At 41.4% G+C, this 13,996-nt stretch overlaps 1 protein-coding gene and 1 long non-coding RNA gene across 2 annotated transcripts in view; one reads left to right on the plus strand and one right to left on the minus strand.

Moving 5' to 3' along the window:
* LOC123286658 (uncharacterized) overlaps window positions 1–6,830 on the plus strand; it is a 32,467-nt gene extending 25,637 nt beyond the window's left edge. Inside the window, exon 3 of the long non-coding RNA XR_006529340.2 lies at window positions 6,715–6,830. This is a non-coding gene — a long non-coding RNA (uncharacterized lncRNA). The remainder of the gene's footprint in view (window positions 1–6,714) is intronic.
* On the minus strand, window positions 6,345–13,729 carry CCNB1 (cyclin B1). The gene is made up of 9 exons (XM_014855330.3): window positions 13,550–13,729; window positions 12,798–12,968; window positions 12,565–12,705; window positions 10,588–10,770; window positions 8,377–8,535; window positions 7,932–8,168; window positions 7,501–7,641; window positions 6,740–6,850; window positions 6,345–6,568 (listed from the first exon to the last, which is right to left on the minus strand). The coding sequence occupies exons 1-9, from the start codon at window positions 13,568–13,570 to the stop codon at window positions 6,461–6,463; spliced, it is 1,272 nt and encodes a 423-aa protein (XP_014710816.1). The 5' UTR covers window positions 13,571–13,729; the 3' UTR covers window positions 6,345–6,460.
* Window positions 13,730–13,996: the final 267 nt, after the last annotated feature.

Here is a 13,996-nt window from a genome sequence, read left to right on the forward strand (position 1 = left end):
TTGGTGGCTTTGTGGTTAAGTTTGCGCGCCCTGACTTGGCGCCCGGGGTTCCCGGGTTTAGATCGCAGGCGTCAGATCCCGGCAGGGACATACAAACTGCTCACCAAACCACGCTGTGGTGGCGTCCCATAGGCAAAACAGAGGAAGATTGGCACAGTTGTTAGCTCAGGGACGATCTTCCTCACTCTCACACACACAGGTCAGAGAACTTTGTCAGCTCTGTCGAGTGCTGTGTTACAACCGGTTGGGACGGCGGCAGCTGGGAGGGAGACCCCCCCCCCTCCGCCCCCCGGCATAAATGGTCATTCAGCCTTGGCGTTGCGACAGGGGAGCTCGGAGACCGCGGCTTTTTGACCCGTCTTGGCAGTCCCCTTCCATCCGTGGCCTTGGAAAATGAGTGTGAAAGAGAAACATTGGAGGGTTAAGCAGACTTTTGATCTGAGCTCGTAATGTCCAGACCCCTCGTTTGGCAGAGAAATGAGTGGGCTAAGTTCAGAGAATCTCACGGTCCCCTACGAGGCAGTGCAGACACTTGAACCCCAACCTTCCAGCATGAAGTTTAGCCGTCAGAAGATTCGCAGTCAACAGAGTAGGGTGCCTCCACGTGTCAGCTTGTTGATCCCGCAGATTACAGTTGAGGTTTCTTTGCTAGACAGTGCAGTGAGCGGGTAATGGAGAAAATGCAGGACGTACAAATGCACGAGTGATTTGTACTTTTTCATTAGGTGGTGTAAGGAACACTCTGTCCTTGAGGCACAAGCACAGCAGCTCCAACCTCTTTGAACAAGTGAGCCAAGCATTCCCTTCTATAGCTAGTTTCCCCTGAGTTGTACTTTTTTGTTGTTTTTGAGGAAGATTAGCCCTGGGCTAACATCTGCTGCCAAGCCTCCTTTTTGCTGAGGAAGACTGACCCTGAGCTAGCATCCGTGCCCATCGTCCTCTATTTTATATGTGGGATGCCCATCATTGCATGGCTTGCCAAGTGGTGCCATGTCCACACCCCGGTTCCGGGCCAGTGGACCCCAGGCGCAGAAGCAGAATGTGCACACTTAACCACTGTGCCATCGGGCTGGCCCCTCGTTGAGTTGTACTTGATCACACATTGCTCCCCTTTCTCCCTCTCCATCATCAAAGTAAAATAGCTCCTGGTAAAACTTAGATTCAAAAGGCATGGATGGTAAGACATAAAAGAAGATGTTAGGTTCACCTCTCCTACTTCAAACTCCTGGAAGAACATTGTTTCATTTTCTGTTTTACACAAAAGTGGTCCTATTGTTTTTTTCACTTTACCATTTTATCTGAGAAGTCTTCTAATATCTCACATCAATCTCATCCTTTTAAGCAGTTGCCTATCAGGTGTCCACTGGCGAAATTTGGGGCGTAGACTGTGCAGTAGTTGTCCAATCTGAGCATGCATCAGAATCATGGGGAGGGCTGGTTAAAACAGACTGCTAGGTGCCTCTCCAGATCACTGATGCCGACTTGCATTTCTAACAAGTTCCCAGGTGATGATGTTGCGGTTGGGGATGACGCTTTGAGAGCCACTACACTAATGGATCATAATAATGAATTAAACAAAAAAAATTGAGTAAAAAAGGGGCAGGTGTGGGTGGAGGGCTATTCTTTAGAGAATGTCCAAATAACATAGAAAGGGATGATAACTACCAGTGAGATAAATAATTCAAAGCCAAGGATCAGTAATGGATGCTAAAACTCAAAAGAGCACCTTTACAGCAGAGCTGTATTGGTAGTTACCACCTTAACCAGGTTATCAAACTTGGTATCGCCGGTAGTGTAACAATCTGATATGTGACTCTAATATGATGCATAAGTTGTACAAATCACCTATATTCTTGCCAAAATGCATAACCTGAACTTAACTATGAAGAAACAAACAAGAAATCTAGAATGAGGGACATTCACAAGACAAATGGCCTGGACAATTCATGTCCGTGCCTTGAAAAACAAAAAGCAAGGAAACTATTCTATATGGAAAAACAAATAAACTTGATTGGATCCTGAATTGGGAAAAAAGTTTGTAAGTCATTTTTGGAACCATTGAGGAAATTTGAATATGTGCTACATATTATTACATGTGGACTTGTTAATTTTCTTAGCATGATAAAAAGATTGGGGTTATTTAGGAAGATGACCTTAATTCTTAGGAGCTGCATTTTAAGATGACATTATCTTGACCCCTGAAATTTACTTTCAAATAGGTCTGGAAAAAAAAACCGGAATACATATACATGTGCTCACATGTGTGTATATATAATCCCCCTACACACTGTCTCTCTCCACCTGTAGTTTGTTTGCCTACATAAATCACTAGAACTTTGTCCCCTATCAGGAAATACAATCCTTTCTCATGTCCATGAAATATTAAAAGTCACTTACTTTATCCACAGAGAAAACATTAACAATTTCAAAAAGGCTTTGTACATATCTCCAATGAAATTAAGAATCACCAACATTAAGATGTCTGACAAAAAAATTAAAAACAGAACTGTCTACTTAGAAAATTAGTTAAATAATCTTCAGATCAAAAAGGACCACAAAAGAAATTGTAACTTAACCAGAAATTGAACAAAAGGAATACTTCAGAAACAAGCTATCTCATGGGGCTGGCCCAGTGGCCAAGTGGTTAAATTCCTGCACTCCACTTCAGCGGCCCAGGGTTTTGCTGGTTCGGATTCTGGGCGTGGACATGACACCACTCATCAGGCCACGCTGAGGCGGCGTCCTACATGCCACAACTAGAAGGACCCACAACTAAAAATATGCAGCTATGTACTGGGGGACTTTGGGGAGAAAAAGGAAAAATAAAATCTTGAAAAAAGAAACAAGCTATCTCAGAAGAAAAGGTATAAAGGCTTTTATCACTAAAATACATTAAGTATTTAACTTAAACTAGAAAATAACCGAAAGAAAAAATAGATGGTGAGAATTAACATAAAAGCTAAAATGACAAAATAAAGGTAGTAGAAATGATAACACCAAAACTGGTTCTTCCAAAACACCAATAAAAGAGCCCCCTGGCCAAGCCTAATTAGAAAACAAAAGTATTCAGTATCAGGAATGAGAAAGAAGATATAACTATAATGCAGAAGAGATTAATTATATATATCATGCACCTCTACAGCTATAATTTTTAAAATGTAGAATAAGGGTAGAATGCCCAGTGCCGCAGCGGTTAAGTTCTCATGTTCTGCTTCAGCGGCCTGGGGTTCGCCGGTTCAGATCCCAGGTGCGGACATGACACCACTTGGCAAGCCATGCTGTGGTAGGAGTCCCACATATAAAACAGAGGAAGATGGGCACGGATGTTAGGTCAGGGCCAGTCTTCCTCAGCAAAAAGAGGAGGATTGGCAGCAGATGTTAGCTCAGGGCTAATCTTCCTCCCCCCCCCCCCAAAAAAAGTAGAATGGGTGATTTTCTGTTAACAGTGAGAGGAAAATCCCTAAAAGACCATGGAAAACTACCATTTTAAGCAGCTCCAGGCCAAATGACTTAACACTTTAATTTAGCTAGTTTTAAATCAAAAAGTAAGGATTTCAAATTATAAGACTTGAAAATGAAAACCTCTTTAATCCACTTTAAAGCTGGTAGAATAAGACAGAAAAACAGTAGCAACAAAAACCAAGCCAATTTCCCAAATGAGATGCAAAATTTCTAAATGAAATATTAGCAGATCAAATCTATATACCACGAGCAGGAATTCATTCCATTTTAGGAAACCTCTAATGTAGAACATTACAGCAAAGAGAAAAACCCTAATGACATAAGCTAAAAAAGTAAATGCAATTCCACAGCTTGCCTATTAACTCTAAACAGGAAGAGAAAAATATCTAAAATATAAAGCCCACTTAAAGACTAACAGCAAAAATATTAAATGGTAAAAGTAAAGAGATGTCCAATCCAGGAACAAGACAGGTATCTACTGATCATCAATGATTATTTTGGAGATTCTAATAAATACCATGAACATTGAAAAAAATAACATTTTTGGACTTAAGGCCTAGAAAACTCCAAAAAAAACAAATCAAGTAAGAAAACTGATGTGAACTGGATAAGAAAAATACAATTAGGAAATAGATCCTATTCACAAGTGACAAGAAACCATAAACCTGGTAATAAACTTGACAAGAAAAGTCCAGCAATTATATAATTAAATTCTACCTTTGTATTGAAGGGCATGCGGCAAGCCCTGGAGAAAAATGTTTCTGGATGGGACAATAAGGTCAGTCCATCTTGAACTAGTAGACAATGTACTATATATATATATATATATATATCTCTCTCTCTATATATATAGATATATATACACACACATATATACAGACACACACATATATAATGCAAAGTCAAAATCTCAAAGGAGCTTATCACTAACTGGACTAACTTTTTTCTTTTTAAAGATTTTATTTTTCCTTTTTCTCCCCAAAGCCCCCTGGTACATAGTTGTATATTGTCAGTTGTAGGTCCTTCCAGTTGTGGCATGTGGGACGCTGCCTCAGCATGGCCTGATGAGTGGTGCCATGTCCGCACCTGGGATCCGAACCAGCGAAACCCTGGGCTGCCAAAGTGGAGCGTGCGAACTTAACCACTCGGCTACGGTGCCAGCACTTGGACATAACTTTAAAGTTTATGTGTGTTCAAAATTGTTCCCGAATATTTGAAAGATAGTGGTCACCTCATCTTACCAGATAAACTTAACATAAACTATTATCTCAGGAAAAAACAAGCAGATCAGGAAGCAATAGATGGGTATTACTGTTTCAATGCAATTGGACAAGAATGATATCTGGCACAAATGAGCATCCATCTGGAAATAAGAATCCTACCCTCACACCACATAGAAAAAGTTTACTAAAGGATTATAGCACTAAATGGGAAAAATTTCAAAATTTAGCAGATGTTTATGGCTTGGGGATGGAGTTATCCTTAAGACTGAAAATACAAAAGCCAAATACAGAAAAAAATAGGTTTGACAATATAAAAACTTAAAATGTCTGCATGGCAAAAAACACCATAGTCTAAGGGCAAATGACAAACTGGGAAAGCCTTACCTATTGATAAGTAGACAAAAATTTATTCCACTAGCCATCAGAAGCATAGATTAAGACAGCAAACAAGGTAGGATGCCTTTTGCCAAATTTACAAAAATTGAAGCCAATGATTCCCTTGACTTCTGGCAAGGATACAGAGAAAACCAGCACTTTTGTACACTGCTGACATTGAGTCATCCGGCAGTACGCACCAGAACTTAAAACATACATACTCTTCGGAGAACCCAGTGTACCTAAAGAAAAGCATGGTATTTAATGATATTTAAATGGCATTGTCTGAAGGGGAAAAGAGAAAAAGCAATCTGAATATCAACAGGTGAATGGTTGAATATATTTTAGTATATCCATACTATGGAACGTAATGCTTAAATACAGGTAAGGCCTATACGTTTTAAAAGGAATTGTACTGTACAGAATGATCCCATTTTTTAAAATCCCCATAACAATTTATGTGCATGTCTGTTTATAGATGGCATGGATGGATACATCCCAAACTGCTGATATCCTTCCATAGGCGGGTTTGAGACAGCAGGAGAGTAAGGGGGAGGGGACTAATCTTTTCTAGATACTTTTGTGTTTGAGGATCCTGTTTTATGTTCTTAACCAATAAACCAAAAGAAAAACTAAACTAGGTTTAGAATATACATTAAAGTTCTTATTTTTTCAAGTGAAAAAGTTGATACTAGCTAAAGTTGATAATTAAGAAAGTGGTAAAATTAGCTTGCTTAGAATTATGGAAATAGGGCTGGCCTGGTGGCGCAGCAGTTACGTTCACGTGCTCCACTTTGGAGGCCTGGGGTTTGCCGGTGCGGATCCCAGGGGTGGGCCTATGCACTGCTTGGCAAGCCATGCTGTGGTAGCCGTCGCACATATAAAGTAGAGGAAGATGGGCACGCATATTAGCTCAGGACTAATCTTCCTCAAAAAAAAAAAATTATGGAAGCAACCACCAGAAGAAACAGAAAACAGGGACTAGGGATGAGGTGGTAGACTTTTACTCCACTAGAATGAGGCAGCAGATTCTAAGACGTCTGGGCTTAAATGCGGTAAGGAAAGGTTTTAAATGCCTTCACAACTTCAGTAATTCGTATTAATAAGGTAAAAGCCAGGTACATACAATAATAACTAAGAACCATATAAGCAACAATTATAGATATTAGTTAGGTCCCAGGTAAACAAAGCTTTTTTTGTATTCCCCACTATACCTTTAAGACAACTTTTAAGTTACCCTAAAGTGCGAAGGAGCCACATTCAAATGAGTTAAGGTATAACAAGTAAAAAGGACCACAAACTTTATTAAAATAAGTACATGTAACATAGAATATGTACAGATGGCACATGGTGCCAATTTTATTTGCAGATACTATAGTACTCCAACTCAAGCTCCCACGTTACACCTTCGCCACAGCCTTGGCTAACTCTTGAACCAGCGCAGAATTCAGCTGTGCTAGAGTGCTGATCTTAGCATGCTTAGAGGCGGCATACTTGTTCTTGATAGTCTGGAAGGGAAAAGCATAGTAATTAATGAAGAAAAACATCCTAAGATCCAATGGTACAGATATTAACTTAAAACATCAACTCCTTAAAAATAAGCTATGCATTTGTGGGCATGAAGTCTTAATTACTTTCACTTTTTTCCCAACAGTCTACCGGGCTGCTGATTGACTTACCATGTGCTTTGTTAGCCCACGATTCACCATGACTATATTCTTAGCCAGGTGTTGCATAACAACAAGAAGAGACTCTTCAGTGTACGACAGGTAATGCTGGAGAGTTGGTGTCTATGACAGCAAAGGTTAATGTTAAAAAATGGTCATCAACAATGGTTTTCATAAAATTTCCAGATGTTATTCAAGTGTAAAGTAGGGAGATAGATACTGTTTGACTGATTATAATTAAATTTAAGATAAGCTTAAGACTCCTTTTTCCCCCTAGGTATTATTTCATGTTTCTCTAGAATCCTGTGCTTAAAGCTATTATACATTAATGTGCTCAAATCTAATTACACTTTTGTAATTGCTACTTGTCCACCCCAAAGCTAGACTCCAAGTTCCTTGAGGCTGACTTTCTAATTCGTAGTTCTATTTCTAGGGTAGCCCATGGCACAGAGAAGAAATATTTGTTGAAATCAATGAATATAAATGAACTTCCAGTACATCATTTGACCTATTTGAGCCTCTCCATCTGTAAGGAGTAGCAGCTGCTCCGCCTTTGAGTCTCAAAGGGGTAGAGAAAGATGAAATTAGGTAATGAAATGGAAGCATTCTATGAAGACATTGCAAACAGGATATCATTTTTAATCATTCCCTCAACAGATTCCATATTTACGAATCATCTGAATTGCCCTTAATGAAAACAGTTCTGTCTTCAGGCAAATACTATTTACAATTTAAAAGCTTAGGGTAACCCAGGTCTGTGGGACAGAGCTTACCCATTCACCATTATCGAGAATTTTTAGTGCTAAGCAAAAAGCTCCTGCTGCAATCTGAGAAGGAGGAAAGTGCACCATATCGTAGTCCAACATAGTTAGTTCCATCAGGTATTTGGCCAAAGTATGTTGCTCAACATCAACCTGGAACAAAACCCACGGGTCACTGAGCTTCTGTCAGAGAATTCCACCTTGACAATAACCAGTATAGTATGCCCATAACCATAGTTACAAATGTTTGTCTATAAACTCTCAAATGCAATTGCTCATGGAAGGCCTCAATAATAATATACAGCCTGATTGGAAACAAAGAACATCTAACCACTTCCTTGTGTACTTAAAGGTATAAAATATGTCAATTGAATTAGATCTGCTTGGTTAGCAGTATTCCCTAATGTACCACCATTATCAAAAGTTTCTCAAGAAATCTGTACCTCTCCAATCTTAGATGCTCTCCGAAGGAAATGCAGGGGCAGAGGGCGACCCAGGCCAAAATTTAAAGCTCTTAGAATCTTCATTTCCATCTGTCTGATTTGGTGCTTAGTGTAAGTGTTGTCAGTGACAAAGGCGAAGTCACCAATTTCTGGAGGGTACATTTCTTCATATTTGCTTGCAATAAACATGGCCGTGACACCAACCAGCTGCAGCATCTTCTTAGGCACACAATTATTCTGCAATGGAAAATTGCAACTGGATGAATAAGTAATATATATTTGAAAAAGAAGACAAAGAGCTATGAATGAGAGGTAGGAAAGACATACTTCCATAACAAAATCTCCATTAATGATACCCTCAAGATAGATTTTAGCTGAAAAGTCTGTTTCCTATGACTATGCTAGGACCCTGGAAGGGAGAACCCTCCATTACTGAATTACTCACCTGCATGAAGCGATCAACAATGGACACAGTCATGTACATGGTCTCCTGCAGTAACCTGAATTTCATTTGAACCTGCACTAGCCAGTCAATTAGGATGGCTCTCATGTTTCCAGTGACTTCCCGACCCAGTAGGTATTTTGGTCTGACTGATTGCTCTTCCTGCAACAACAAAAAAAAAGAAAGAATGCTGATTATCCTTATAAAGAAGATTCCATGTGACATTTTTGACTAGAAATATCCGTCACTACAGAATAGCTCTGGAACATTTAGAATCTCTTATGCTTCTAAACTTTATTCATATGGTCACTACAAACAGCTCTATCACTGAAGAAGAAAGCAAACATCAAATAGGACAATGTGACAGGTATTCCCCATTGGCAAATCTTATTATGTTCAATTCACCATCAGTGCTACTGGCCCATACCCTGTATCCACCTCTTCCCAAATAAAGATGTCATACTATCATCTCAGATCTTTTCACGTAAGGCTAAACCAGAACCTGAGCTTTATTAAGTAGAGAAAAAAGCAGCTCCCAGATCAGCTGGAAGATATGTGCCACACTCTCCTGCTCCAGGGTTTAAACCCCCAAAACATCATATATAGAGAAGAAGGAACCATCAAGGACCAGCACATACATCTGTTAAACCCAATCCTCCAAAGTTAGAACGAAAACTTTAAAGAGAGAAGAAACGCAAAGCAGGTCCTGGCAAAGAAGTCTTCTTGCAGGACAATCCTATAGAAAATGGAGATGCCCAAAAGAACCAGGCAAGAAACTGAAGATGTTAATGATGCCAAAAGAAGTGAATGCATTATAAACAAACAACTGGGTAAATTTGGTTAACTGTATAGCTCATGTTGTTGGCAAACAGAATGCTTCCTTGTTTTAGGGGGAAAAGGCAAATGCCACTAATAGAAAGTTTCAGAAGTGGGCTGAAATGGAAGAAAATTCCTCTTGGACACAAAAAACAATTTCCCTGCTATCACATGCACATCAGCCACATTGGCCCAAAATGCCTTGTGTTGGGGGTGGCTGTAGTTTTTCAGCATTTTCTCCATTACCAACCACCTCCTGCCTGATAGCTTCCTTCAACAGAGGGTTTAGGACTTGCCAGCTCCCAAATGTGAGGAATATAAATATATCATTCAATCTGTGGGCTTTCCATTAGAAAGACCATGGTAGTGTCCACTCTCACTTTGGACTCTCCCCGTTCAAAATAGAAAATAAAGACTTCACTTGTTTATTTAGCAACGTTTTATTTTTGGAATTCTATGAAGGAGATTTTGAAAGTGAAATCTACTATTAAGAAATGATGCTCATATATATGGATGGCCAATAGGCACATGAAAAGATGTTCATCATCACTGATCATCAGGGAAATGCAAATCAAAACTACACTAAGATATCACCTTATACCCATTAGAATGACAAAAATAACCAAAAAGTAACAAATGTCGGAAAGGTTGTGGAGAAAAAGGAACCCTCATACACTGCTGGTGAGAATGCAAACTGGTGCAGCCACTATGGAAAACAGTATGGAGATGTCTCAAAAAATTAAAAATAGAAATACCATATGACCCAACCATCCCACTACTGGGTTATCTATCCAAAGAGCTTGAAGTCAACAATTCCAAAAGTCCCATGCACCCCTATGTTCATTGCAGCATTATTTACAATAGCCAAGACGTGGAAGCAACCTAAGTGCCCATCAACAGATGATTGGATAAAGAAGATATGATATATATATATACACACACACACACACACACACACACACACACACACACACAATGGAATACTACTCAGCTGTAAAAAAGAACAAAATCGTCCTATTTGCAACAACATGGATGGACCTTGAGGGAATTATGTTAAGTGAAATAAGCCAGACAGAGAAGGACAATCTCTGTATGACTCCACTCATATGAGGAATTTAAACATGTAGACAAAGAAAACAGATTAGTGGCTACCAGGGAAAAGGAGGGGGGGGGGTGAGGGGTGGGCACAAAGGGTGAAGGGGTGCACCTACAACACGACTGACAAACAATAATGTACAACTGAAATTACACAAGATTGTAAACTATCATTAAGTCAATAAATATTAACAAAAGAAATGCTGCTCATGTCCTGCTTGAACTATTATAAACTGTTAACTGAAATATCTTTAATAAAGCTAGATGCAGTTTAGAAAAAACAAAGACTCTAATAATACTGACCTCAAGTTGTCTCAGATAAGCATAGATGTCTTTCACATATTCACTACAAAGGTTTGGATCAGCTCCATCTTCTGCATCCACATCATTCACTGCAAGAATTACATCAGAGAAGGCCTGACACAGATATTCTTCTGCAGGGGCACATCCAGATGTTTCCATTGGGCTTGGAGAGGGAGTATCAACCTTCAAACAGAGAGACCTTTTGAAATAATAGCAAAGAGGAGCATCCAATCTGGGCATGAAGGTCCGATTATTGGTACCGACTCAAGAGACCATCTGCCGAACAGACATACAATTCATTTCCTTAAAGGAAAAGGATATTCTTTTCAAATTTATTCTATTTCTCTTTAGGAAGTGATTAATATGAAACATGCCAACTTAGACTAAACCAATTTGAAGAGAGCAAATCTAAACGCTAACAGATAAAACAGAGAAGCAAATTCATATCCTAGACTTTCTTTCAAAGGAAACCGATAAGCAATGAATCTGTTCATTAGCGCCATGGGAAGTTAACCCAAATAAATGACATCAGTCTTTTGTCTTTCTGTCAAAATATGGACTGCTTCTCACTGCTTAGGAGAACAGAAGTTCTGTCTTGACTGCTAAGGATTAACCGACATCATTATCATTAACTATTTCAAGCATTTATTGAACACTTTCTTCAAGTCAAGCTCTGTGCTAGGCACTGGCTTTATGGTGTCCTCCAGTGGCTTTGAATTGGGAAGAGATGATGTAGTAAGGAGATTGATTCTAAGAACAAGGGTGGGGTTGGGGGAAGTTAGGGAATGCTCTAGGAGTTGATGCTTGAGCTGTTTTGAAGGATGAAAATGTCATTAGCTAAAAGAAACAGAAGGTGGGAAAGCAAAGGCAAGAAGCAGCATGGGATTTTCTAGGAAACCTTAGTTGGTTTGGAACGGGAAATTAAAGACTGCGCATGCTACAGGTTTCATGTGCTATGTCCCAAAAGGCAATACTAAAGCAATAGCCTCAAAAAGTTTTTTTAATGATTGGCACCTGAGCTAACAACTGTTGCCAATCTTCCTATTTTTTTTTTTTTCTTTCTTCTTCTTCCTAAAGCCACCCAGTACATAGTTGTATATTCTAGTTGTGAGTGCCTCTGGTTGTGCTGTGTGGGACACCGCCTCAGCATGGCCTGATGAGCGGTGCCATGTCTGCGCCCAGGATCCAAACTGGCGAAACCCTGGGCCGCCCAAGCGGAGTGCATAAACTTAACCACTCAACCACGGGGTCGGTCCCTAGACTCAAAAAGTTTTAACTAAGTTTTTAAAATTAGAGCTTCAGAATGTAGTTCATTGCAACTTGAGCAAAGTAGCCTCTTTTAGATGGTCTGATTTTCCTTCACAGAAATAGATACATTTACACACCTGATAGTTAATAAAAAGTTCTTGGTTTTTGAGGCTACACATTAACTCATCTTCTTACCTCCTCTCTGAAGAGCTACACTTTCTTTCTGCTTTACACCTTTATATACTCCAATGTTACAGGCTTATTAATTATCCAGTGGCCATATTAGGGAGTTAAAAAGAAAAGATTCAAGAGAATAATTTGTGTTTCAGTTAACAAATTCTGGTCAGAGATGGCTTGTACCAAAGACAGCAAAATCTCTGGTCCAGGCAGCTGCTACTCAATACTGGTAACAAAGGAGGAGCAGTAGAATAAAACGATTAAAAGCACAAGTTCTGCCGTGAGACAGCCAGGTTTTGAATCCAATATGTGCCACTGATTAGATGTGTGACTCTAGAAAAGACACATGCTTTTCTAAACCATTATCTATTATCTAAATAAGTAGAGGTAATAAGATTATGTTAATACATGTAAAGTGCTTAGCAGAAACTACCTCCTGCTAAGCCCTGGATAAATGTTACTATTATTACTATTTATCTAAATGATATCCCATTCATTAGTAAAACGAGGGGAAAGACACAATCAACAGATTCTAAAATAGCACAAGTTTACCAAAATAGGCTCAGGAGACAGTTTTTCTTCTTTAACAGGCTCAGGTTCTGGTTGTGGCTCTGGCTCCAGCACGGGCGCCTTTTCCAGAGGTTTTGGTAGTTTTTTAGCAATAACTTTTCCAGCAGTTAAAGTTTTTGCTTCCTGTGGATGAAACGGAGAAAATGGAATGTTTCTCTAAGAGTCACAGAAGGTGGCCTCTTACAGGAAAGAAGCTGCATCGGGAAGATCGGTACCTTTTTCAGAGGCAGCTTGGCCTGTGGCTGTTCACTGACTTTGTTACCGATGTCTCCAAGAGCTGTTCTTGGCCTCAGCCCGGGCTTGGAGGCTGCAGCAGTGGCCACAGGCACGCGTTTGGCGCCTGTCATACTGACCTTCGCCTTATTTTCAGTATTAATTTTCGTGTTCTGAAAGGAGCAAGACCACTTTGAGAGCTGGCCCAGCCAGGTTAGAGTAAGTCAAGGGTTAATTAAGGGGGAACGAGGGAGAGGCTCTCAGGAGGAAAGGCGGCTGTAAATGGGTCCAAAGGAAACCCACTGGGTCTACGCCATGGCTGTGAAAGGCGGCTTCCTCCCAGAATCTCTTGCGCCCATCGAGGTTTAGTCCCCGCCCGCCCTAAAATACTACTAATTTACACTTGAAAGGAAACCGAAAAGCCTTCAATTGCAGGCAACTTCTCTGCGGAAAGAGGGTCAAGTAGTCGGTGGGAGCCCCCGCAGGGACCCTGGCTCTCCATCAACCCTCCACTCGCCCCCTCAACATGTATCCAAGGCCCGTCCAGTTCTCTTCCTCACCTTTCCCCGTCCGTCCGACCCCCAAACTCCCCCGACATGCCAGGGGCCCACCGACCCCCCCCCCCCCGCCCACCTTCCCCCCCAAATCGCTGCTCGGGTCCGCTCCCGCCGAGGGTGGGGAGGGCCTCCGGAAGGCGAGAAGACACACAGCGGGCGAGTAAGGCCGCGTTTGTTCACCGTCCGCAGCAGCTCACCCTGGTGACCCGGAGCGCCATGGCCTCCTCTTCACCAGGCAGCAGCTCAGTGGGGAGAAGCAGAGCAAGGGAGCCCCCGACGAGCCCGGACCTGCACCCACCGCCGACCAACAGCCGTTCCTCCGCAACACGCCGGGAGGAGCCGGGCTGGCCCAGGTTTAAACCCCGCGCCGCTCCCTCCTTATTGGGCTGTTCGTGGCACTCGCTCCCTCCCCATTGGCGGCTGCCGGTTCCTGCGAGAATGCGTTTCCATGGAGATCCCGCGATGTAGTTCGAGGGGGGCGGAGCCAGAGCGAGGCTGAGGTCCCAGGGAGCCCGCCAGGCCCTCACGTGGTCTGGTTCCGCGCCTGCGCTTCCGGGCGGCTGCCGCTGCTGCCTGGAGAGGCTATAGGTGTGTCGCCCACCTGGAGAGGCAATTTCGTGCGCCCCGGAGGTAGCCAAGCGCAC

This window comes from Equus asinus, chromosome 10 (assembly GCF_041296235.1).
Source record: "Equus asinus isolate D_3611 breed Donkey chromosome 10, EquAss-T2T_v2, whole genome shotgun sequence".
NCBI lineage: Eukaryota > Metazoa > Chordata > Mammalia > Perissodactyla > Equidae > Equus > Equus asinus.